Genomic DNA, 26,059 nt, shown 5'->3' with positions numbered 1-26,059 from the left:
TAATAAAGAAAAAGCTGAGGAACCAGTTCAGTACGTATCTATTTGCTGTCTAATTTCATGGCAATTACTATCTACAATCTGATTATTTGTCATTCATGGTAACCTAATAGTTTTAATTAACTTGTGTAATGAAGTCAGAGTAGCTACCAGTTACTGTGTTTATTTCTTTTCTTTTTTTTCTTTGTTGAAGCTCTGTTTGATGTGTATATTATCTGTGTACCGAACATTCTGACAGTTTACTCTGGTAAGGCCAGGCTGTTGATTCATGTGACAAAGGATTATGACGGCTGAGGGAACCACTATCTTTGAGGTTTTGTGTACATGTTTGCATTAAACAAACGGTGGACATGTTTTGTAGGAGCTGTGCCGAGTGAAACATATGGGTAGTCTCTGCAGGTGATTGGTACAACAGGCCACATGCCCAGAGTTCATCCACTCTCATCTGTCCACATTACACAAGCCACGGCGCCCAGCCGAGCCTAATCAGTGTGTTCCTCCATCATCCACTGAGTGGACCTCCACCTCCTATAACAGCAATAGCTCAATAACCTCACTAGGAGGAAATCACAGGTGAGTCGTTCCTGTTATGCTGTACATTTTCATGTAGACATCATACACTTTAATATATTTGAACTCACAACTGCTGAGGATGGAAATCTGATTTTTTAAGTGCCTGTTCTTAAAGGGCATATTTCTGCATAAACCTTTTATGCTTTAAATTGCAACGCAGGTATATTCCATTTTAAAATGTACAGAACCAGCACTGTATACTGCTTAATAGAACAGGTATTTCAAGTACTGACTCAAAAAAGGAGGAATCACCATCTGAGATGAACTTGCTGATTTATATTCATTGAAGGAAGGCTGCTGGGCTGGTTTTCCTCTTCCTGTGTCAAGATTCATCAGAGAACTGGAGCTGTGACGCTCATGTTACGGTTGTAATCTGGGCATTGCTATATCTAAATCACTACAGCTACACAAACACCCAAAACCACACAGAAACAGGTTTGAATGGACACTGTGCTGCTTCTTTCAATGATGCTACAAAAATTATAATGTCATCTTTGTATTTCAGCAAGTTCATCCTTTCTTTAATTCACAACTTAATCGATGCTTGCTGTTGTGGAACATTACAGATCGGCCTTTACAGATTACAGATCACACAGAGGTTAATCTGCTGATCCTTCAGAGTTATCAACTTCCACAAGAAAGAAAAAATGATGAAGAGGAGAAAAACAAAAAAAGGCGCACTGATCTTAGGTTAGTGATTGGTCCATTGGATCTGCACATCTAATCTCCATTGGAGTTATGAAAAACTACAAATTTATGGCTTCTAATGTACTGCAAAGTGACAATGATGTATCATGACATAAGTCTGCGTTGCAGTACAAATACTGTCATTTATTTCTGATTTACAGAATTGATTGAATAAACTGCATTACAAAAAATCCTTAAGTGGTGAACTGAAAATAAATTGCAATTAGTTTGACATTACAAAACCAGCAGCACACTTCTATTGACTTAAAAAATATATTTTTTTTACAATCACTATTGGATCAATTTCTCAATACTTACTGTAGGTCACTTTCACTCAAAACTCTTCACACAGTGAGCATAACAGCAGTCTATGTGGATCATTTATCACTGCTTTGGCACTAAATGCACTCAATAACCACTTATTTCAAATGATATGAATTCTTTTCACACTTAAACACTACCACCGCCAAAACTCGATGTATCTACAGGCCACTTTGCACATGTTTACATATTATTTTCAAAACTGTTAAAGTTAAGTACAAAACAATAACATAATACAAAACTGAAAATAAAAGCATTTTCGTAAGTAATACCATACTGAAATTATCCTGACGCAAAATTTGTTTTGTTTGTTATCAAAGCAATTAAATGTAGCTGAACTCCCACACAGATGTTAGTCTTTCAGTTTCATTACCATATATACTGAAGGGGGCCATTTAGGAATAATTTTGTACTGTAACGTAATGTAATCATGGACCATGTAACAGTCACATGTAGGCTGTGTTAAATCCAAAGAGGAGTTAAACACAGGAATAACAGGATACTGGAGAGATTAATAAACACTGAGATTTAACAAAGGAACAACACATAAACAAAGACAACAACAGAGAACTGGGAAATCAAAGGGCTTATATATACAATGATCTAATTAACCTAACACAGAACAGGTGTGTAACTTGATTAGCAACCTAGGCAACAATGAATGAGAACACAGGCAAATCTGGAACAGGGAAACCAAAGTAAAAACACAAAAAAACTAACAGACCTAAACATAACCCTGACAGTAACATATTCTGCAGTGAATTCTAAAGAGTAGAGAACTCTCATGTTTTGTTTTGTAAAGAAATTTTACAAAAGAAAACATTGTATAATGCTAAATGTGCTGTTAGTGTTTTTTAGATTGTTGTTTTATGAGTGATAAAGTGTGCTTGTTGGGTGACAAGCTTTACTAGTGTTATGGAGCAATGGCTCAATTTTAGACATGTATGAAGTGTTTTAGTAGATTTAATGCATTTTGAATGTGAAATTAACTGCTGTGCCAAGTTGAGAGTTGGTAAGGAGAACTGTGTGAAGAGTTTTGAAAAAGGGACTTCAGTATTAAGAAACGTGTCTTAGCGATTGTAAAAAAACAGTAATGTTTCTGAAACTGAATATGTAGGGAGCGGCAGTACTGAATAAATTGAGCTAAAGGTCGGTATTGACACTTTTAACATCTGAAGGTGAGAATGTAAACATGCCGGTGTGGGCGTGGCTGGACTGGTCGTCGTGTGAACAGTGGACAGGAAAAGTGCTCTATGGGAAGAGACATGGAACAATAGTGCCCTTTGGAACAGCCATGACTCATGCTTGAAGGACTATCTTTCATAAGAGAAAGTTCAGAGTCCCATTAAACGGAATCTGAGAAAGGCAAAAGGACCCAGGACCACCAAAGGACTGAACTCACCTATGCAAGGTCAGTAGAAAATGATCAAGGTCGACATATTTAACTGTTTAACCACTGGGCCTGCTTTAGTTCAAATAATTTTGGTGATTGGTCCATTGAATGCACATCTAATCTCCATTGGAGTTATGAAAAACTACAGATTTATGGCTTCTAATCTACTGAAAAGTGACAATGATGTATCATCACATAAGTCTTCTTTATATATGTGTTGCAGTTCAAATACTGTAATTTATTTCTGCTTTACAGAATTGATTGAATAAACTGCATTACAAAAAATCCTTAAGCGGTGAACTGAAAATAAATAGCAATTAGTTTGACATTACAAAACCAGCAGCACACTTCTATTTAAAAATAAATAAATAATAATTTTTACAATCACTATTGGATCAATTTCTTAAATAATTTTGGTGATTGGTCCAGTCTGAATATAATAGTTTCAATAGGAATGTGATTTAGTAGTGTTTAGTAAGTGTTTCTGATTATGCTAATACATTCTGCTAGAACTATAAATTGCTTAAGACTGTATTTATTGACATTATTATACATTTTTGTGGAAACTGTGATACAGCCTTTTTTTCAGAATTAGTTTAGAATAGAAGGTTCAAATGTACAGCATTTATTTAAAATAGAAATATTGAGTAACACTGTAAAATATATTTTCTGTCACTTTTGATCAGTTTAATGCACCTTTGCTGAATAAAAAAAAAAAAATCTGATTTTCACATTAAAGTCACTTTTCCCCCATTCACTTCCAGCAGATAGGCCTATGATGCCAAAAGAAAAGCATTTAAGTGCACACTCTCTGTTAATTTGCATATTTGTGTGAAATATGCACTTAAGTACAAAGATCACACATGGAAAATAAAAATGATGGGATAGGTAATTTTACTGTGCAAATTATGAAGTGGGTTTTATTGTGTTTTCTCCTGCTAGATGTTTGTTACCACACACTGTATAATTTTTTGCACCATATATAATATTATGATTATCCTCTTTTTAAAAGCCGTTTTGCTACTCTTTCTCTTCCTGCCTTGTTTTTATCATTAACAAGTAATTTTTTTCCCCTCATGCTGAGTCACTGAATGGGTGTCAGCAATTCTTTTGTTTATTATACACAGCTGCTTAACCTTGTTCCTATCTGTTGCCCTCCATTGCCTGCATGGCAGTGCTTTCTTATAAACAGTTAAGCTCAGAATGCACTCTCTGAACACATGTAGTTTTCCCCCCTGCATTTTATGGAGCAGAATTTGAAACTCTCTGTAAATAAGGTCAGATCACCTATTTTGCCTATCACAAAATATTGTGATGGTGTTCTATGTGAGCTGTCAGAAACCCCCCAAAATTGTGTCAGCAGCACAAGCAAAGTCTAATTTAGTTTTGAAAAGGGGTCAGAACAATAGTGGCCACATTCATCTTTAACACACTGACAAAAGAAAGCATCAGTCCTTATACAAGACTGACGATTGTTGTCGGCTGCTTTGTGGCTTGTTTTCTCTCTCCGTCTGTTTCTGTATTTAATCTGTGCGCTTCTGATCACACTCCTCTCCAGATGTTGAGTCTTGGGGCTTCTCTCCCTCTGCAACAACAATAGATAGATATATAGATATAGACATATTTTTTTTAAATATTTCTCCAAATATTTCCTTTGTTGCCTAGAGCAGTATTTCCCAACCCTGCTCCTGGAGGCACACCAACAGTGCACATTTTGGATGTGTCCCTTATCTGACCCATATATTTATGGTCTTGGAATCTCTACTAACGAGCTGATGAGTTGATTCAGGTGTGATTGATTAGGAAGAGTTGGAAAATGTGTAGTGTTGGTGTGCCTCCAGGAACAGGGTTGGGAAACACTGGCCTAGAGCACACAAGTAATAAACTGGTGAATGAACTGTTAAATAACCTGTTTGCCCACAAATTACTCTCAGGGGCACAATTGTTCATTATAGACATTTCATTTTGGTGATCCCATAATAGTTTGTGTACATAGGGAGAGACAATATGTAATATAACAGTATTACGAAGATTCATCTCAGCCCCATTGAGAAATGTTGTTTCCATAGCAACAGGGGGAGAATGATGTTAAGCCACAGAGACCTAGAGAGGGAGTGTCACTTCTTTATAAAGAAAGAGGTGAAAGACAAAAATGCATTTCCACTGTGTTTGAGTATGTACGTTTGTTCATAAGAGATAGTGAGGACATTTGAAGACGAGGGGGAGTGAGTGAGGGAGAGATAATTTGACTGTCCATCCATTGGATTTCCTTTACAAACACGGGCACTCACATTCTCTCTCTCTCTCTCTCTCTCTCTCTCTCTCTCTCTCTCTCTCTCTCTCTCTCTCTCTCTCTCTCTCTCTCTCTCTCTCATATACACGCATACGCACTCTCCTGCCTGGGGATTTGAAGATGTGACTGAGGCTGGTTTGTAATCAGATGAAAGACGAGTATAATCCCGAAGCTCCCTCCATCTTTTTCACTGCTGGAGTGGGATGCTGAAGGAGAGGACAAGGGCCAGGATGGGTGACGTGTGATGGAGAGATCTGTGCCGACGGGTTCTGCCTTTATAAGGACCTGGACTGACGTTGCACTCTTGGGAGTCTGGGATGACCACAGAGACCATTGAAGAGAGAGTGGACAGGTAAAGACGGGGCAGAGAAGTCATTAAAAGGGAGCTTCATCTGTGGCTGGGACACAAGGTAAGCATTTCTTTTGAAAAAACTGTCTGCCATCGTTTTTTGATATATGTGTGTGGATGGGTTTAGATGCACAGGATGGAGTTCTCACCTTGCCAGCCAGGTATTTTTGGATTTAATGGAAGAAAAATGCACTAGGGCCTTAAATGAATTGATAATGCCAGGCTGTTTCATCACACTGTGCCCAAGTAGCACATTCTTTTCATGTGTGACATTCAACTTATTTATGAAATTTATGAAAGACTCTTAAAGTAAAAACAAACATTATAATTGGAATTAAATCTAATTAAATCTAAATACTAAGCATGTTTTATTGTTATTTCAAATGTCTAATGCAAATAATTTGTTGCTAGACTATATATGTTATTTTCCTCATCTGTTAATATATCACAAACAAGATATATCACTGAAAACCAAATCAAAGTGTGGAAGAGTGGGGAAAACAGGTTTTAGAACATTTTAAGAAAGCTCTACCAAAAGTACCAAACAGTCTTGTTTTGGCTGGTTTTTCAGAATGTCTATGCAATGTCTAACAACAACATACATATAGGCTATTCTAATGCATGCATATAGGGACAGGAGTGAGAAAACAACAATTGTGGGATTGAGACCCTTAGAAATAGCTGGCTTCCCACAAGACAAATGCCAATGTCTGTCTTGATACTCGAAGTGTGTTTCAAATGGTAGGGATAGTTAAAATTATTTAATGTATTTGAAAGTCTCTTATGCTCACATTCATTTATTCAATAAAAAAGGCTTTTCACATTAAAGACATTTTTTCTCCATTAATTTCCAGCATATATCTGATGGCGGAGACTGGGCACACAGTGTCATTCCCACCAGGAGGCCTCATCCAATCAGACCCCGTCATCACTGTTGAGTGCAGTTCAGCAGAGGTGACGCCTGAAGATGTACTCCTGAAGACCTCCAATGAACCATCATTCTCTTCAAAAGACCTCAAAGACAGCAGCTTGAATGACCAACATCAGTATAAACACTCATGTTCACTGACAGTACACAGGGAACATGCCTTATCCCCTCACCAGGACTTAAATGAGCACAGTCTGTTATCAGTACAGAGAAGCCACTCAGACAGCTTGCAGATTTCCAAAAAGGCCACAGCTTCTCCTCTCTACTGTGAAACAGGCAACGCTTTTTGCCAAGGACGAGACCAGGATATTTGTGCGCAGTCGTTTCCTTCTTTAGTGTGTAAACAGGCCATGCCGCTTCAGCAGAGCAATACGGTGACCACGTCCACCAGAGCAGGAAGTAGCGGGTCGGGCAGCCCCACTCAACCAGACAAACATGGCTTCATTCAGATCTGTGAAGTCATTCCAGAATCCACCTGCCCCAAATTCGAAGAGGCTGCTTGTTGTAACTCACACTTCCACCATGGAGCCGTCGAAGACACATTTGCGGCATATTGCCACCCGCAGCCCATTCCTGCCCCAGCGCAGCTGCTTCCGCACTTAGTGGGAATGGAGGAAAACTACAAGGGTCAAGTATCAGCAAGCAACCTGCTTGCTCTTCCACGGCTCATCTCCTCCGTCAGCGAGACCGGATTGGATGGGAAGCGACTCCTCCGCTGCTGCAATCTGGACTGCTCTTGGCCTGGTCCGTTGCGTCCAGTTGGCGCCCAGTGGTGGGTGGATCAAAAGACCACAAGGGAAGCGGAGACCATGACATCACAAAATGAACTGAGAGATGTAGGAGTGCAAGTGGGTCAGGACTCTGAGGAACATCCCCAGCACGTGTTCCCAGAAGTGTGTCTGGTTGAGGAGAAGATGAATGTGAAAACGGTGTCAAAGAGTCAAAAGTCTCCTGTGAAGGAGGTGAAATGGGATGCAGAGGGCATGACCTGGGAGGTGTACGGGGCCTCGGCCGACCCTGAGGAACTCGGACTTGCGATTCAGAAACATCTGGAGATACAGATCAAAGAGACTAAGGGAATAGCAGCGAAGCTCTCGCGCCAGAACACAACAACATCCCAGCATAGCTCAGGATCGACCCAGAGAAGAAAAAAGGGGTTATTGGGATCTCTGCGTCGCCCGGGATGCTGTTCTCGCACCACTGGTGCAGTGGACTAAAGAACCAACCTGACTGAGACCCCCAAATGGACATTTAGAATACTCTTCTTGGGTATATAGATTTGACAGCCATGTAAAGAACAGGTTCAAAATAGGGTATTTTTAGCAACGGTACTATAGCAACAGTAATACATTTCAGAAAAAAAAAATCATGTCTTCCTTTCATTTTTAACACCTCACTTGATTGCTGTAGTAATTTGCTCAGTATATTAAAAACTTTATTTTGTAATAGTTAACTGCTCTTTGGTTTATGTTTTCCATCAGTAAAACATAATGATTATGACTGTTCCTGTCTTGCATTAGTCTATGTGGAATCGTGTCCATTCAATTAAAAACCTTTATTGTTTAATTCTGTGGCTGCACTGTGATGGAGGTAAGAGAATACAGTAACCGTGGGGCTCCCTGCTGGTCAAAGCATGACAGTAAGATATGGTATCACTTTTTTTTTTTTATATGTGTAACTGCTTTTAAAAGTGAAATACTATTTACAATACGCTACCATTCAAAAGTTTGGGGTCTGTAAGATGTTTTTGAGTCACTTTTGCTCACCAAGGCCGCATTTATTTGATCAAAATACAGTAGGCTAAAAACAGTATTGTTGTGAAATGTTATTATGATAACTGTTAAAATAACTGTTTCTTATTTTGTTATATTTTAAAATTAAATGTATTCCTGTGATGGCGAAGCTGAATTTTCAGCATCATTACAGCATTACTGCTCAAGAAACTTTAATTATTATCAATGTTGAAACAGTTATGTAAACTTTTTTCAGGATTCTTTGATAGTTCTTTTGTTATTGTGTTTAAAGCAAGCATATTCATTGATGCACATATATTATAGGTCTATATTTTATGTTATTGTGTTTAAAGCATAGTCTATGGTTGTACAATGGGCCATTCTAAAATATTGTCTAGCCATTTCAATGACATAAATATCCATACATGAATAAATACACCAAGAGTTATTGCACAGTTAATACATTTGCTAATTTCCATAGACAGGATTTCCACTTGTCTTCAAGTATTTATAAATTGTATTTTAAAGTAGGCTACAGTTGCAAAATTATGCATTCAAAATTTGAATTTCAAATACATTCCGCTGCTCTTCTATTGCACAGAGGCTTCTTTTTTTACTAGAGCAGCAAACCTGATGACTACACCTGTCATTTGTTAATTCATCATCTCCAGCAGCAGCATACACACACGAGCAGTGCTGCCTTACATAACGCGTGCATTTGATTTGATCTCACACATGATAGTGAGATATCGCTGGTTATTCTGTGGACACGGACACAAACGGAGGTAAGTGCCTCGATATGGCCAAAGATAAAAGGATTTAAATGAATGAATATGCATAATGAAGGGTTGTTGCAGAGGTGTAGCATCCATTTAACCAATTCTACTACATAGACACCGTCGAGACTCCACAGAAACGCCTTGGGTTTGTGCGAACGTTAGTGGACGTCGCATGCATAATGTCATATTATCAGGCATATCCGCGCCTATTCTCATATCTGCCTATATTCTCATAGAGGCTGACAGTGCCAGATAATGGGTCGCATTATCGCGTTCTAAAAGACTAAATGAATTATTGATATCGTGACCATTTTGAATTTGTGACCAGGCGAACGATGTGTGTAAAGCGTATTTTTCTCCTCATATATTGTATTGAGTGTCACGAATTGTATTACTGTATAGTCAGAATAACACAAGGTTAGGATAATATAGCCTAGTCTTCTGCTATCTCTTGTGAGCCGTAACCTAAATTACAGAATTTTTTGTGACCTAGTTGGAGATTAGCCTGATTTATTCATCACTTAATTAAACACACGACAGTGAGTACCACATTTTAAGGCAAATGCATTAAAATGTATTATGTGTTAAGAATATGAGCTCATTAGCCACCATCAGTGTGCTTTTCTCTGGTCTTTGTTTATATTAGGCCTATATCACATATCTATTCACATATGGAGACACTATCACCTAGCAAACTAAATGAACCTGAACGGGCATAATAAAATGTTAAACCTTTGTTAAATAGTTACATACTTTGCAGTTGCAGTGTTCCCAACCGTATTTGGACACTGAAGTAGCTTGTCAACTGTCTGTCTGTAGTAAAAGTTTGTTACATTTATGGTTTAAAAAACTGGCTGATGTGGTTGCCAGAACTTTATCATAAAAAAATGCAGTGACAATACAATATAAAGATGAGGTTGCCCCTGCAAAACACATCAGAATAAAACATATAACACAAAAATAATGCAATATGCATGAAATAGCCTACATGAAAAAATAAAATAAAAAATAAATCCCATGCACATAACATTTTAAAAATTAAATATAAAATAAATGTGATAGTTTGGACAAGTGTCAGCAATGGTATTCATGCATTTTTAGTGCGACTTGAACAAAATGATGATTTAAAGGCCCGGTTTCACAGACAGGGCTTAAACTAAGAGTAAGCCTTATTCAATCAGGGCATTTAAGTAGCTTTTATAACCGTGCCTTAGAAAAAAAAAGTGTGTGCATCTTGAGACAATACAATATTTCAGATATGTTGCTTTCAGTTAAAACAGCTCAAACATGCATTTTAGTCTGGGACTAGGCTTAAAGGATTAGTTCACTTCCAAATGAAAAGTTCCTGATAATTTACTCACCCCCATGTCATCCAAGATGTCCATGTCTTTCTTTCTTCAGTCGAAAAGAAATTAAGGTTTTTGAGGAAGCTTTGAAGCTGCATTGAGACTGACATTTGGACCTTGACATTTGGCAAACTGTTGGTTGCCATTGAAGTCCTTTATATGGAGAAAAATCCTGGAATGTTTTCCTCAAAAACCTTAATTTATTTTTTCGACTGAAGAAAGAAAGACATGGATATCTTGGATGACATGAGGGTGAGTAAATTATCAGGAATTTTTTATTTGAAAGTGAACTACTGGAAAGTGTCCAAATACAATTAGAGGCCACTGTAATATTAGGAAAAATAGCTAGAAGCTTTTGTAATTTATTTCTCTCTCAGAGTCATCTTCATGTTTTTCTTCCATTCCCAGGGTGATCCAGAATGAACAGGGCTGCCGCCACCTGCTGGATATTTCTCCTGCTTTCAGCATTCCTCTGCGATCAGGTGATGTCCAAAGGTGGCAGAGGAGGTGCCAGGGGTTCAGCGCGGGGCAGCGCCCGAGGCGGCCGGACGTCCCGCACCCGAGGCTCCCCCGCTGTGAGGGTGGCAGGGGCAGCGGCGGCCGGGGCTGTGGTGGCGCTGGGAGCCGGAGGATGGTACGCGTCGGCCCAGCGCAGACCAGATGACAGCTCAGAGCATGGAGATGATTACTACAGTAACAGAACAGACTGGGAGCTTTACCTCGCCAGGACATCAAACGCAATAGTGTATGACTCCACTACCACTAAACTTTCCGCTCTGCTCCTACCAATAAACCTTGTCATGTACTTTGCCCCTTGAGGCAGTTTAAGACACACATTGGCACAGCTTAATAAGCTGCTCATGTATGTTACTGTGCAACACCTATGTTTAATAATGTGTCTGTTGCACAATTAAGAGGATATGAAAACAAAAGAAAGATTCAAAACATTTATTTAGTTTAGTAGACATTTTAGGAATAGGATCTGAAGTTAGACTGCATAGTTTGCTCCAACAGGAGCATTAGTAACTATACAACTATAGACTACTTAAATTATGCTGGTTACATCATGTACTGGATGGCAAAAATACTGTGTTATTGTTGTGCTGCTGAATGGCTGGAGAAACACCACTGTAATTGAGATTTACACAAACGTGAACCTTTTTTTAATGAACCTATGTCTCTTTATCAATATTTGTTCACATTTAACTAATATTTGTGTGTAGATTGAAGAGGTATGCTGTAACATGTTTAGAATATGAAAACTGTTTCTGTTTGTACCTGTACTTCCATTGCTGTGGGTGTTAAAATGTCCTGTTTTTAAATTTCTACTTTAGTCTTGCTATTTCTAGTAGAATTTTTTGATAATGCAGTATGTATTAAGTACACTAGTGTTTAAAAAAGGCAGGGAAATTAAAGATGTTTTTATAATATAACACTACACAACCACTGTTTGCCAGCTGTGAGATAAATTTAAAAGATTATCATTTTAGAAATCTAAGCAATTACGTGCCAATATTTTATAAAATGAACATATTAGTAAAGAAAATCAGCTGATGTGAAAGTAGACAATCTAATTGTTATAAGTACCTTTGTGTTGGCAACTGACGTTTGTTTGTAATCATTGCTTCTCACATACAAACGTATGCACTCAAGATACCAATGCTGTTAAAATTAAACTGAATAAGTTATTGCTTCAATTGTGGTGCTGAAAAATAATACATTCACTGCACCTCTGACCTGATAACTACACAATAAAAACAAGACATGTCCAAAATACCCATTGCACCACCTTTTAATTAAAACATTAAAAGTAATAAGTGGTTCACTTATGTGCTCAGTGTCCAGTCTTGAACGTAAATACAGTAAAGTCAAGTCAAGCATAGTCAAGCATCACGTTTCCGAGTTCTCCTTTCCGGAATGCTCTGATGAAATCGTAGGCTGCTGCACTGTAGTCTGGCATTTGCACAGTGATGTTGCCTAAAGAGTCGATGTGTTATTTATTGGTTAAATACATTGGATAAGTTATGTTTCATGAACAACTGAATGCTTCAATAATTAAAGGAGTGTAAGTGAGGTTGATTTACTGTGTGAATTCACTCAAATTAAAAAATAAATCAGCTCACCAACTCCAGTGATGGCCTTCACACGCTTTGTCTTGCCGAGCTTTACTGCTATACACTTCAGCACGTGCTGAGTATCATCGCAAGGCTCTTCCAGATTGTACTTCTCAACGTAACTAAAGAAGAAATTGTCACAATCATTATTGATTACTTTTACATGCTGCTTTATAAAATATGCAACAGATGATTTGCTCAAAACTCACTGAGAATAAACGCAAAACCTACCTAAATCTTTCCAGTCTGTTCAGTGAAAAAAGCAGATAATCTGCAATGATATCCTCACCAACTAAATGGTCTAAAATGGTACCTGTTTGAAAAGAAAACGCTTTCATTACCTTACAATTGTGACATTACAACAACAAAAGCTACTATACACTAAGATAAGCATCTTTGTTTCTGAAATTATGTGGACTTACCACATAAAGCAAGTTTCATTCCAGTCTCTATGTTCTCTATTTTAGGTGGCAAGACTCCTGGGGTGTCCAGTAAATGAATTATGGGTCGGTCACAGACCTAGTAATACAAAATTTAATTTAATGCTACGGGAGAACACATCAACCCAATTGAATCCATTATCCGTCTATTATTAATTATTAATTAATACAGCAAACCTGAATTTTGGTCAGGACAGCTTTTGTAATTCCTGGTTCAGCTCCAACTTTTGAAGCTTTCCCTGAAAGCAAGAAAATACAAATATCAAATGTCTAGGCCTGACGTTTGCTTGTTAAAGTCAAACAAACAACTTCGGTTTCATGCTGACTTTAAGATGAATAGACTGGAATTTCTTACAGAAAGCAGAAGAGTATTTACAAAACATAAACTAAATACCTTTTTTCAAATATGTTCTTCTTACAGCATTAATCAGTGATGATTTCCCCACATTTGGCACACCAATGACCATCAGACAGTAACTTCTGTCCTACACATAGATGAATAACAAAGTCAGAAAACTTTACAGCAAAATGTAAGCCACTGAAATAATTGAAACCCACCTCTTCTCTGTGAAACCGTGACCCACTTTCTATCAACTCTGTCACGAGAGGAATGATCTGCAACGTCAGACAGTGAAAGACAGAATGTTTAAATTTATAAGGTGTCAGGTTCTCCAGTCAAGCTTTAATTTAGACATTTCTGATGTAAAGTGTAAAACCTCTCACCTTTTTTAGGTTTTCATCTCGCTGTCTTAAGCAGTCTGTGAATAAAACATTCCTCACACCTTCTCTCTCAAGCCGCTTCATAATGTTCTGGTGGAATTAAAAAAACGTGTTATATCTGATTAGCACATTATTTGAGTACTTTCTGTTCTTGCATCTATTAAGGCAGTTTAAATTCAAAGCAATAATGGCACGTATAAGATTAGGACACCTGCTTTTTGGACGTGTCTGCCAAATCCATCTTGTTCAGTACAAGCAAATGTGGCCGGACATCAAGGCTTTCTTGAAATGAAGGATTTCTTCCAGAAAAGGGTATGTTGGCCAGTTAAAGAGTGTTTAACTGAGGTTTAATCATTCAGAATTTACATTATCTGCCATAAAAAGGATATTCTAGCATCATGGATCTCTATAATGCAGTCAACCTTCCTTAGACTGGCTCTCATCTGCTTGAGTCCTAAAAAGAAAAAGTCACAACGTTGAGCATAATTCTGAAGGAATGACATAACAATTTTGAAACTTTAAGACACCTGGTTTTTATCTGATCGCCATAAATAAGATCAGTAACTAAAGTATGCTGAATGATTGAAATGTCCCTGTTCTGGATGTTTTTGACACTGTGTAGCAACAAATTAGACAGATAAGGCAGATTTAGTGTTTTCCAGTATGTGGCACGCACCTTTAGCCATATGTCCAGGGAACCAATGCGCCACTTCTCGCTCACCAAAGTCAAACACTCTCCTAAACTTGGTAGCATTGAGTAAAGAATGATAAATTCTCATCGTGGCCGCTCGGTCCTTCTGAATGTAGAATGTATTTGCAAGACTAAGACCGCTGCTTGTGAAAAAAATAGTATAAGTAAAGGCTTTTAAACGATTTGATTTAAAACACTGTGGTAAACATCACTCTCCTACGGATGCCTTACTTCTTCGTTGCTCCGAGTGACAGTACAGAAAGAAACTCAATCATCGCCACCTATAGGATTGACAGGGGAACTCCAGGATTGTCCAGATCATGGTCAAGATTCTGTGCCATATCTTTAGCAGGTATACTAATTTGCGAAACTCTATATTAATTCATTCTCGTTATGAAAGTTTTCACTATTTTTATGCTTGAGTTTAATAATCTGAGAGTGGGATTATGAATGAAATATGGGCCCAAATAAATTTGAAACGCTGATTCTTCCCTAGTTTTCCTTTAATAAAAGGGTTAATAAAGCATGTTTTTAACAAGTCTTGTAATGTAAATCTGATTCCAATTACCCTTTATTTTTTAGGTGTCTTATTTCTCTGATTTCAGTTGAAAGATGACTGCACAGCCGAAATTAACTCTGTTTGCATCATTGAAGCATTGAATAATTTTGATGAAATAGCGCCCTCACGTGTCAACATTTATAGTTGATTAGTAAAACAGAACGCACTTTTACGTCACATGTTGCCAGTTCAGTTCACTAGAATGGAATTTGCCACACTCACAGAATGTTCATATGGAATTTGAATAGGAACGGCAGGAATTCGAGTTGAATTTGCATTTCAAAGAAATTCAACAGCCACACAGTTTGGGAAAAATAAATGATATAATAATAATTATATAGGCTACATTTTGACTAATTTTGCCTTTTGATTAACTTATTGATAACCTTCTTACAATTAGGCTATACATATTTCTCTAAACTAAATGTAATAGATCTACACTAAAAACAATAAACTATAGGCTAAAAAGTTATAGGCCTATTAAACATATTTGTTTGTTTGTTTGTTTAAAAATATCCTATAATTGTCATACATAATTAGATAATACTAATTAAGAGTTTGTTCACCATGGCACCATCATGGTCCATGAAATCCAAACAAATAAACAAATTTAATATATAGGCTAAATGAATAGCATATCAATTAAAAATGATTTGATAGGCTAATTGTATTTTACGTCGATCACCTTTAACAGAAATGCTCTGTTCTTATTTCACCGGTTTATCACATCACAGTATGCTACTTTTTAGTTTTTATAAATATAAAAGGCTATTTTTCATGAAATATAAAATAAAAATGACAGAAATAGAAATAAGAAATGCATTATGAACTTAAGAAATGCAACACTACTGAGAGCATTCTGGCGATAACGTCGCTATTATTTGCATAAGTCATACTTAACTGTAATTGTCTAATCACAGCTCTGAGTTATATGGCTTATTTAAAGACTCTCAATCGGCTTCTTTCTCCCCCTGTGTATATCATGGATAGAAACTATTCTATTTAACTATAAACTATTCGTTTTAACATAATAAAGTGTTCTTTGGCTGCATTGCAGAAACTGGTAGGCTATTAGATTCAGGAAATACAAACCCAGCCTTTTGCCCGAGAGTCACTCCCTAAACTCCACTATAAACTCCACCCTGATTTGAATGGGCCAGGTGTGTGCACAGGTGTGTGTCTGAGGCTGCTTAGTTAACTGGTGGCCGCCCTGCCGAGAGGACAGCAACCACAACTTTTTATTTTTCCCCCAGAATTAACTTTTATAGCGCAATTTTTTGAAGGTGACTCAAAATGAATGCCACTGAATTTGGGCTGCCTCTCACTGAATATGATTTTGAGCGTCATTTTGATGAGAGGTTTGCTATTGAATGGATGCAGGACAACTGGTAAGAACTGTCTTTGACTGAATAAGAATTTCATACACTTGCCATCTTTGCTTGGAGGTCCAGTGCAAATTAGTTTTCTGGTGTTCTGTGTTGTCCCTTTCAGGAAAAAGTCGTTTTTGTTTGGTGCTGTGTATGTAGTGGTCGTGTTTGGTGGGCAGCACTTTATGAAGGAAAGACGGAGACTTGATCTGCGAAGAGTGTTAATGCTGTGGTCCCTCAGTTTGGCCGTCTTTAGGTAAGTTTAAAAACTAGTGTTTAGTTTATAGCGTGCACACTTACTAAATAACCAAGTTATTTTACACATTAAGACCTCCTTAAAAAGAGGTTTTGATATATTTAGCCCACTTCTGGGTATAATGATTTAGTTTTTGTTTTTACATGTTTGAGGGATAGCAAGTAACACGTTTATTTAAAGTGATAGTTTACCTCAAAATAAATTCTGTCGTCATTTACTGACCCTTAAGTTGTTCCAAACTGGTCTAAATTTCAATCTTCTGCTGAACACAAAAGGATGATGATTAAAAAAAAAAAAAAAATGTATCAGTATCATAATAGTATAGTATCATTATAGTATCAGTCAAATGCCCTGAACTTTTGACCTTTTATGATACTGCACATTGTCTTTTTAACGAGACTTTCACTCTTGGATATTAAGTTACATATTGTTGTCTGCAAATTTGGCGCTTGAAATGTGAGAGTGCCAAAATGCACGCAATTGACACTTCGTGTGGCTTTTAAATCTTCAGTGCTGCTGTTTAAAGTTGGATTTGGTTTCACTTGGGTGGGGATAAGTTGTCTTGGTCCCATCTCAAAAGATGACAGAAATGACAGTAAGCACAAAGTAATTGTGGGCATGCTTTTGGAAAGAACAATGGAATATTGTGATTGGATGGCAGCAGTGACCCCTGGTCACATGCTCTTTAGATCTCCCTTAGCAACTGAACTTTCACCACTTAGTGAATGTTTTGATATTGATTGCAGTTTAACACAGAAACTGCCTGTTAGCAATGTTCCTGGGGGGTTTCTACCCCACCCCTAAAGTTAAGAGGCCTGAATTGTTTATCTTGGAAAACATTGTTTCACAGCCATGGCAGACAATATTTATTTACAAATCATGTTGTTTTTGTTTTTTCAGTATCATTGGAGCGGTGAGAACTGGGTGCTTCATGTTGTACATGCTCAGCACCAGTGGTTTTAAACAGTCTGTTTGTGATCAGAGCTTCTACAATGGGCCGATTAGCAAGTTCTGGGCTTGTGCTTTTGTGCTGAGCAAAGCCCCAGAGCTAGGTGAGTTTTTATTTTTGTGACTAAATTATTTTTATTTCTAGGTTAATTCTCACTTTAATTGCTTATAATTTTGCACTTGTAATGTTTTCAGGGGACACCATATTCATCGTCCTGCGTAAGCAGCGGCTGATCTTCCTGCACTGGTATCATCACATTACTGTGCTGGTGTACTCCTGGTATTCCTACAAAGACCAGGTTGCCGGTGGTGGCTGGTTCATGACCATGAATTACACTGTGCATGCGCTCATGTACAGCTACTACGCTGCTCGAGCTGCAGGACTCCGTGTGCCGAAACCCTGTGCCATCATCATCACTTGCACCCAGATTGCCCAGATGGCCATGGGACTGGCAGTAAGTGCACTAGTGTACCGGTGGATGCAAGATGGTGATTGTCCCTCTTATGTGGATAACATAGTGTGGGCTTCACTCATGTATTTCAGCTATCTGCTCCTCTTCTCTTCTTTCTTTTACCAGTCTTACATGAAGGGTTCAAAACCCACGGGCATCAAAACTGATTGATATGCAGGACTGAGGTTTATATACAGGTTTTATTTTTTATAGTTTACCTTTGATAAAAAAAAATATTATTATTGTTATATTATTTATTTCATGTTTTTAAAGCTAGGTGAACAATGAAGATGTCAACTGCTATTATAGTCTGTCTATGCCTCAAGCTGTTTAAGGGCTGTGTCTGTTCGTTCTATTCTGGTATTAATCAAAAACAGCTCTTTATGTTGTTTTTGAGAACTTTAATGATTTCGAAGAACTTCCAGAAATTTTTTAGAGGGTAATTGTGAATTTTCTGTGTCTCATGACTGCTTTGTCCTGCAGTCTTACAGGTCACAGTTTCTAATCTTCAAAAGTCCATGTTTGTTTACTCTTTGCAGACTTGGTAACATGCCCTGAACCCAACTGAGACACATGGTGTACGTTGTAGCGTGTGCTGAGAGCCAAGTGTTTGTAGTTTGAGAACAAGTGAAGAAGTTGTCAAGAGTCCTATTTAAATACATATTCGTAGAACAAAGTCCTAGTTTAAATGGCCACACCATTAAAATTTCGTCCATTTTTGTATGTTCTTCTGGGTGTGTAGGTATTGCTGCATGATAGTTTCCTCATGATGTTACAGAAACTTGAATTATCTGTGCTGACTGGTTGGACAGGTTCCTAGAAGTTTAAAATAGGCATTTTTTAAGGCTGGAATCCAGAAGGACGACACCCATGTTCTCGGTCTCATTCTGTGCGTGTTTCTCTTATTAGTTCTCTGCAGCACTGAAGGTACATTATGTAATACTAGCTGAGGAATGATTGATCTAGACTCACTCACCCTTGAGTAACACATGTAGAGTCAGTATGAAATGGTTCCTTTCTGGTTTTCTGTCTGTGAGTATTGAATTGGTGTCTGACAGAGCGGTTAAACTTTATCTGTCCCTATAATGGTGTTTGTTACTTGAGTCATTAGTAAAATGCACAGTTTGTGTCATGTAAATCACACGTGGTCACATTTGGGAGATAGTTCAGTTTATGGTTGTGGGGGAATTTGGTTTTCCACTGAAATGACCATGATGAGGTTTCCACCTATGGTCATTTTTAAAATATTGTATTATGTACTGGTAGAGAACAAGCCTTTGAGAATACTCAGTGGGACTAAATATGCATTCTAATTTATAATCTGAAATGTTGCTGCTACCGTCCGAGATGTTTTTTATATTTATTTTTTGGTGTCTGTCTGTACTCTGGTTTCTCCTGTCTGTTCCTTTAGAATCACTTTATTTTAAGACTGAAAGTTTCTATATTTGCAAGTTATCAAGGACATTTTGATTTGTTTTAAATACATTTTATGACTTTGTCTTAATGTTAGAGATAACATTGTGTTTGTAGGAACTTATTGTATGAAGTTGAATGTATAGCGGCACTAGTTTACCTTACAAAACATTTACAACTCCTATATTTTAATAAAGGAGTGAAATGTGATGTAATGAAGGTGTCAAATGTAAATATTTCTTTCCTGCCTGATTGTCTGTACAAGTTCCTAGCCAATGTGAAGTAATTATGATTGTTTATTGTCATTAAAGTTGTTTCTGTATTATTGTCTATCATGTTTTGTTCAACTTTTCACAGACAAATGGTGTCAGCTGACAGGTTCTCGGAGCTGGAATATTTTATGCATTCATACACATACTTTTGGTGTAAACAGGAAGTTTTACATATTTCCAGCTCTGACAGACGTAGATCTTAAGGTTGATGTCATTTCTTATCTTTCATTCTCTCAGTTCAGTTGGGCCAGTCACTTTTTTTTCCTCCAGTACATTAGCACTTGTGTTTGGATAACGCCCTGGAATTCTCTTCAGAAACCTGATTTCTTAATCACATCCTTTAGTCTCAGAGGTTTTAATATGCAATAACTATAATGGCAAAAACACTTTCTCTTTCAAAAAGAGTATTCTGGGTGGTGTTCTCCACTAGCAGGCAAAAATGTGGTAAGGAACTAAGCAGCCGTACATTGACCCCAGCATTTTTCATAGCCAGTCAGTAACTTGCCATTTAGGTGACACTTCTCATCACCCTGCTGGAACAAGAGGTTAAGTGACTTGCTCAAGGGTACAGCAGCGGTGTGAGACAGAGATACTTTAGTGCCTGGTTATTCCCTACTGCTTTTACTTTCCCAACATATCAACATGAATGGACAGCAATTTTTGTTGCGTTTGTATTTATGAAATTTAAGACGCCTACAAATGTCACCTTTTTAAGGACAAGTAAAAATTACTGAAAATATCTTGAGCTTGTGTAACCACATATAGTATTTCATGCTTTGAACATAAAACCCATTGACTTATAGACATAACCAGAAGCGCTAATATGCTAACTCGTTTCTGGATTTTTTGGCCTAAAAAAATACATCATCCCTACAGCACTCAATTGCCTGAATGTACATGTTCATTATATCTCAGTAGTTCATTTGGTTAGATCAGAGATAAAAAAAATTTTTTTACCTCATTGCACAGGTAAAAAACAAGTATACAATTAATTTATCCCCTAAAATCAACAACTATAGCATTGAATATGTTTGTATGCATCTGATGATTTTACAGCTGTGAATCAGGGAAAAATCGTGCCACAATCTTAAAGCTGTTAAAGCTCAATACTGCTAACTATTGTGTTGATAGAACAGCTGGACTAGGAGTTTTAAAGACTAAAAGGTAAAATTTCAAATACGGGAAAGTTACTCTCTATATTTGCTTCTATACAATAGTAATGTTGCAAGGTCATTTTATACAAAACAAAAAATTGAAAACTATCTGCAATTTGCACATTTATCTTAAAATAACAAACTGATTGGATTTAGAATGCGGTATCAGCCAAGTAGGTATGTTTGAAGAATGGGGGGATGTCACGCTCTACATTTTGTAAGAAAAAAAACAACATTTATAGCCTCAATGCATGCTTGCCAAACTACTTAGGCTAATAAAAACTTGCTTTACATGGTAATTTTATTTAATAACCATAACAAAAGCACTAAGATGAGATGACAAGATGAACCTGGACTTCATAAAAATCAGTCCAAACATCACTTAATTTATGTTAGCTAACCCGATGCCATAATTTATTTTAACTTGCTTGAATGGAAATATTTATCTTGTCAGATATGGACATTATTTATTGATCCGTTATATCCATCCATTATATGTCTTGGGCTGATAGGTCTGTGTGTTCAGTTTGCTTTAGTCTGGCTTAATTCAACAGCACATCTAAACAGCTCATCTACATTGACAAGCTTGGCAAGCCTTGACTTTGAAATGACCGTTATCCCCTCTGGATCCTCTGGAGCAGAAGAGAGGGTGTGACAATCCTCACACATGTAAACTCTCCTATTAATCATTTCACAAAATCACCCTCCTTATTTTCCTTGGCTTCCAAAACATGTTTCTTTTGAAAAGAGATCAGATGACACAAAGAGATATCCATTCACAGCCTTTTGCTTAAACTTATGTTAAGCACGTTGTTAATGTCTTTGTTAGTTAATATTTTCTCGAGTCTATTGTTTTATTGATTACAATGCTTGAATGAAGAGCAATTATAGCAAAGACACCATCTATTTACACACTTCTCCAATAAGTGTAATTCTATATGTTTGATTAATGTGCAACAAGCCTTCTGTATTAACATACAGTCTGTTTTTAATCTTTGTAAATAGGAATATAATATAAAAATAGTTTTGAAACAGACATATTAACATTATTTTTAAAGCTGTTTTAAGTGATGTTGTTTAATGACTTACAGATAATGGGGATTTTTAGAATATCCAAACTGTAAAGCTGAAAACCTTAATAGTTTTAAAATATATATATATATACAATATTAAGAATATAAATATATTATTTGGTAGTCTGTGTTTATTTTAGCCTTTGTAAACAGGAATATAATCCAATAGATTTGAAACAACAAATTAACATTTCATTGCATTCTCAAATTACTTTCTGCTGTTTTAAATGTGTGGTATTTTTATTTAAATTTGAATGATTTACAGCTAATGGTCATTACGAAAATATCCAAACTGTAAAGCTGTAACTTTATAATTAGTTATGATGTATATATATATATATATCATATTTAAAATAGAAAATGCAATATACATACAAAATAATAAAATAAATACATAGATATACATAATAACATGTATTCAAAGATCTGACTAAATAAAAGCATATAAACATACTGTATAAAAGTGACTAATGCTCTTCGTGTATTTTTTTTTAAAGATATCTAAAAAGAAAACTTTTAAATGTTATAAAATCCAATTTAAAGAGACAAAAAATGTTTTTGTTTGTTGAGAAAGACGTTTTTAAACACTTAAGTACTGTCTTGGCTGGCTTTGTTCCTCATCTTATTCCTATTTCACCCATAATAAGCACTTCTAATGGGGGAGGTGTGGGTGAAAGGGGGGTCATGGGATAGGTACAGGTATAAAACAGTGCTGTAGGGGTCAGAAATCAAATCCCTGAGGAGTATCAAACAAGACAGACCTTTATACTTCTCCAGCCCAACTCAACATGTGGAAAGACAACAGTATTGGTAAGCATACTGAATGGTGATTTTTAATTTTTTTTATGGATAGATATTACTTAATAAGAAAAGCCAATCTTCTCCATCTCAAACCAAAAGTCTGTTACTGTTCTTCTGCTGTATATATTATTGTTGAGAAGTATTCATATATTGCATTTGATATTGTTTGCTTGTAATATTTCTTTTTAAACTATAAGGTTGTGACAATCATGATAACACTATGATTGGCTTTGCACTCATTTTGAACTTATTTTTCAGATGCATCTGCTAAAATATCTGGAAGCGGTAATGTATCAAGAAGTGCAAGTCGCAGGAAAAGGACGAGTTTCTCAAAGGAACACGTTGAGCTTCTGCGTGCCACATTTGAGACAGATCCTTACCCAGGAATCAGCCTCAGAGAAAGTCTCTCCCAAACTACTGGACTACCAGAGTCTCGCATACAGGTGGGTCACGATGTCTTATGGCACATTATGTACAATAGCACACTGAATTCACTGAAATTTAAAGGGGAAATTTACCCCCCCCCCCCCCAAAATGTAATTCTGTCATTAATCACCATCATGTCGCTCCAAACCTAAATGACTTTCGTTACACTGTGGAACAGATTTCTTTCATTATATTTATCTATATAATTAAAGTCAGCAGGGTCTAAAACAACTTTTGGCCCCATTGACTTTCATTCTATGTACAGAAAACCAAGGCTTTTTTTCTTCTTCAAAATTTCATATTGAGTGTTCCACAGAAGAAAGAAAATCAGGTTTGAAACAACATGAGAGTGAGTACATTTTTGGGTGAACTATTTCTTTAATTATGTAAATAAGGAAACAACCCCTTCTTCTTCTCTTTCTCTGTATCTCTTACGCATTTACAAATTCACCAGCTACGCATAAAAACAGGTGAAGTGATATGCTAATAAGGCCTTATGTGAAACATACTGTTTGCTGTCTTTGATACCACTATCAATATCTGACATGACGTAAGCGTCTTTGTGTTTATCTGCTGTTTAGTTTAGAGACCATACGGCCTGTAAACAATAGACATACCAGGCATAGATAACCATCCTGACTTCATGCCACCATTGCTGGATGTCATCTCACAATGATTAACCTGAATCTTTTGACAGGGAAGCTCTTATCTGTATGCACTAGATGGTTGAGTCTAATCTATCAACTGTATTCTTATGAGACTGACCCTCTATGTCTTGATGTCTCCACTTGCAATAGGTATGGTTCCAGAATAGGAGGGCTCGCACGTTGAAATGCAAGGGTGGAAAGAAACCGTTGTGGCAATCTGACTCACCATTGCCAGCTTACAGTGCCATGCAGAATTCACCGGTGCAAATTCACTCTTCTAACAGGGAGGGCGGCAAGTCTGGTGCGGTCACTGGGCCTTTATGCACTTCACCAACTGCGCACCCAGATCATATTAAGGAAGAGATGGAAAGGGATGGCCACTATGGATGTGACACTCCATCTTCCATGTCTATCGGTGATGATTCCGGCTACTGCACCCCTTCATACGGACACCATCAGGCCAGAGCCATGAACGCTCACTGCGGCCCTCCTCTTCTAAGCCCAGAGCATCAGATGCCCCCTAACTGGGCTACGAGGTATGACAGGAGGTCACCTATGAGCTCCATGTGGAGTCCATATCATCGTGATGCCTATGCCTGCAAAACAAGCTCCATCCAGAGCTTTTTTTACTCTCCATCTGAAAAACACAACAGCCTTCAGCCACTGACCCCTGTTACCCCAGACTCGGGTTGCTGGGAGGGCACTCCTCCAGCTTCCAGCTCTTTTTGTGTAGACAACCCAGAAGTTCCGAGGATGGAGAGCCAACAGGAAAGCGGGATTCACCACGGGCCTCTGCCTGAGCTGCCGGCCCTGTCGCTGCAGGAGATCCTGGGAGAACTGCAAGGAGACTGGTGGCAGGGAGAAGGACTAAACAGCCACTAGTTGTCTGAGGACAACCATATGGCTGAATTTTGCTGTGTGCAATGTATCTATGACTATTTATTCAATGTATTTATTGACGATAAGGATATGCTTAAACAATAATTTATTATTTATCTGATCTGAAAGTAACAACATAAGAGATTTCAGATGTTTTCAGACTAATTAAATGGGCTTTAATCTAATTTATCTTCATTTTTGCTATTTATTCAATAGTCTCTGTAAAAGTGTAATCATGCAGCTGTGTGTACAGACATTTTTTATTGACTTCATTTAATTGCTGCACTTGTATTTAAATAAAGATGTGTTTCCCCCTAATGCTCTCTCATATTTCAGATTTTATACAATTGTTCTGTATATTGCTATAGGTTTTTGTATTTATTATTTAATGCATGGATAACCTCAATGCCAAAAAACATGATATTCGTCAAATATGTTGTGTCATCCATAAGGTGAAGTATTTGTGCTCAATACTATCCATCCCTTTTCTGATCAGAATCAAAAAGTATACTCAAGTTTTTAAATGTTTCTGGGGTAATACCTGCACCAGCTGCCTTTACTTTGTAAATAGTTTTTGTGAAACAGTGATGAAACAGGAAGAGGAGATAAGTGATTTGAATAAACTGGAAGGGCTTCTGCTTGCAGCTCCTTTGATCAACAGGAGCGATTGGTTTGAAGAAGGGTGGAACAAGCATTTTTTTAGCCCTATAGTAGAAAGGCTTTCATGAAATTTATATTGTACTTTTGGATTGTTAATCTATAAATAAGAAAACTCTGGAACTATACAATACAACATAACCCAATAACAATATAAGGTGACAAGGTGAAGGTAATCTCCATTGTTTCACATCTGGATTGCAGGAGTATGATGAAAAGCTTTTGATGTGCTTTCATGGTTCCCTGGGGCTGGTGGTAACTGAAAAATGTCTCCACGCTCTTTTTCCATCTACTAGTACGCCTGCCAACAGCATGTTCTCTTCCCATAGGTCTTCATGACTCTACTCGCTTCTTTATAAGCAATGCTGCCTCTCTCAGAAGAAAATAAGTCACAGTGCAACTTGCTGGTGGCCATGTGGACATTTTGGACAGTAGAAGTATTTTCCAAAGGTCTGGTGAACAAGCATTGCAAACTTCAAATCCTCACTTCTTATACACAATCTACGCAGAACGGACTAGAAGGGGGTTGTATGTGCTGTTGCATATTCTTTGGAGGCTATTTATGTATGTGTGCATACGTTCATCAAAATTAGTAATCTTTTAATGCCAGTTCACACTGCACCAATAGATATGGAAAATCACCAAATGACAGTATTAGGCCTATGTCACTTCTTAGATATTCCACGACCCGACAAACAGTGATTGAACATGATCTGACCAATGCCAACAGACGTTGACAGGGGTATCTGCTGAAGTGAATCTGCCGGCGTCTGCAGTGTGAGTGAGCTTTT

At 37.3% G+C, this 26,059-nt stretch overlaps 5 protein-coding genes and 1 long non-coding RNA gene across 9 annotated transcripts in view; 5 read left to right on the top strand and 1 right to left on the bottom strand.

Annotated features, from left to right (window-relative positions):
- LOC309486747 overlaps window positions 1-26,059 on the top strand; it is a 251,941-nt gene that overhangs the window by 102,873 nt on the left and 123,009 nt on the right. The window lies entirely within an intron of this gene.
- LOC309486579 (GRIN2-like protein) lies at window positions 810-8,482 on the top strand. Of its 2 annotated transcripts, XM_082153921.1 has the most exons (5): window positions 810-1,005; window positions 1,137-1,260; window positions 2,757-2,989; window positions 5,385-5,674; window positions 6,468-8,482. In XM_082153921.1, the coding sequence occupies exon 5, from the start codon at window positions 6,478-6,480 to the stop codon at window positions 7,756-7,758; it is 1,281 nt and encodes a 426-aa protein (XP_082010047.1). In that variant the 5' UTR covers window positions 810-1,005; window positions 1,137-1,260; window positions 2,757-2,989; window positions 5,385-5,674; window positions 6,468-6,477; the 3' UTR covers window positions 7,759-8,482. The 2 variants fall into 2 exon arrangements, with proteins under 2 accessions (XP_082010047.1, XP_082010048.1); XM_082153922.1 differs by lacking the exon at window positions 810-1,005 and having other exon boundaries at window positions 1,121-1,260.
- On the top strand, window positions 8,542-12,023 carry sprn (shadow of prion protein). The gene is made up of 2 exons (XM_082153927.1): window positions 8,542-9,059; window positions 10,808-12,023. The coding sequence occupies exon 2, from the start codon at window positions 10,819-10,821 to the stop codon at window positions 11,215-11,217; it is 399 nt and encodes a 132-aa protein (XP_082010053.1). The 5' UTR covers window positions 8,542-9,059; window positions 10,808-10,818; the 3' UTR covers window positions 11,218-12,023.
- mtg1 (mitochondrial ribosome-associated GTPase 1) lies at window positions 12,176-15,389 on the bottom strand. Of its 3 annotated transcripts, none has more exons than XM_082153923.1 (12): window positions 14,596-15,389; window positions 14,350-14,507; window positions 14,063-14,127; window positions 13,885-13,989; window positions 13,677-13,763; window positions 13,512-13,568; window positions 13,348-13,438; window positions 13,131-13,192; window positions 12,936-13,032; window positions 12,745-12,826; window positions 12,523-12,635; window positions 12,176-12,376 (listed from the first exon to the last, which is right to left on the bottom strand). In XM_082153923.1, the coding sequence occupies exons 1-12, from the start codon at window positions 14,637-14,639 to the stop codon at window positions 12,273-12,275; spliced, it is 1,065 nt and encodes a 354-aa protein (XP_082010049.1). In that variant the 5' UTR covers window positions 14,640-15,389; the 3' UTR covers window positions 12,176-12,272. The 3 variants fall into 3 exon arrangements, with proteins under 3 accessions (XP_082010049.1, XP_082010050.1, XP_082010051.1); XM_082153924.1 differs by having other exon boundaries at window positions 14,350-14,504; XM_082153925.1 differs by lacking the exons at window positions 14,350-14,507; window positions 14,596-15,389 and having other exon boundaries at window positions 13,885-13,985; window positions 14,063-14,108.
- On the top strand, window positions 16,085-19,681 carry elovl6l (ELOVL family member 6, elongation of long chain fatty acids like). Its single transcript, XM_082153926.1, has 4 exons — window positions 16,085-16,311; window positions 16,415-16,546; window positions 17,447-17,598; window positions 17,690-19,681. The coding sequence occupies exons 1-4, from the start codon at window positions 16,217-16,219 to the stop codon at window positions 18,115-18,117; spliced, it is 807 nt and encodes a 268-aa protein (XP_082010052.1). The 5' UTR covers window positions 16,085-16,216; the 3' UTR covers window positions 18,118-19,681.
- On the top strand, window positions 22,647-24,732 carry mxtx1 (mix-type homeobox gene 1; the record flags this gene model as incomplete). Its single annotated transcript, XM_082154331.1, has 3 exons — window positions 22,647-22,668; window positions 22,918-23,102; window positions 23,883-24,732. 3 exons carry the CDS (start codon window positions 22,647-22,649, stop codon window positions 24,612-24,614), a joined length of 939 nt encoding a protein of 312 aa, XP_082010457.1. The 3' UTR covers window positions 24,615-24,732.

The sequence above is a fragment of the Leuciscus leuciscus genome, assembly GCF_965113295.1.
Source record: "Leuciscus leuciscus genome assembly, chromosome: 22".
NCBI lineage: Eukaryota > Metazoa > Chordata > Actinopteri > Cypriniformes > Leuciscidae > Leuciscus > Leuciscus leuciscus.
The sequence above is the reverse complement of the archived record's forward strand: the minus strand, read 5'-3'. Positions and strand labels throughout refer to the sequence as shown.

What these genes read in the sequence shown, in the direction of transcription:
- LOC309486579 (XM_082153921.1), top strand. Translation starts at nt 6,478, where the DNA reads ATGGCGGAGACTGGGCACACAGTGTCATTCCCACCAGGAGGCCTCATC.
- sprn (XM_082153927.1), top strand. Translation starts at nt 10,819, where the DNA reads ATGAACAGGGCTGCCGCCACCTGCTGGATATTTCTCCTGCTTTCAGCA.
- mtg1 (XM_082153923.1), bottom strand. Translation starts at nt 14,639, where the DNA reads ATGATTGAGTTTCTTTCTGTACTGTCACTCGGAGCAACGAAGAA. An exon ending in CCCTGGACATATGGCTAAAG is followed by an intron (nt 14,128 to 14,349) that starts GTGCGTGCCACA and finishes TTTTCTTTTTAG; the next exon opens with GACTCAAGCAGATGAGAGCC. An exon ending in CAGACACGTCCAAAAAGCAG is followed by an intron (nt 13,764 to 13,884) that starts GTGTCCTAATCT and finishes TAATTCCACCAG; the next exon opens with AACATTATGAAGCGGCTTGA.
- elovl6l (XM_082153926.1), top strand. Translation starts at nt 16,217, where the DNA reads ATGAATGCCACTGAATTTGGGCTGCCTCTCACTGAATATGATTTTGAG. An exon ending in GAATGGATGCAGGACAACTG is followed by an intron (nt 16,312 to 16,414) that starts GTAAGAACTGTC and finishes TGTCCCTTTCAG; the next exon opens with GAAAAAGTCGTTTTTGTTTG. An exon ending in CTCAGTTTGGCCGTCTTTAG is followed by an intron (nt 16,547 to 17,446) that starts GTAAGTTTAAAA and finishes TTGTTTTTTCAG; the next exon opens with TATCATTGGAGCGGTGAGAA.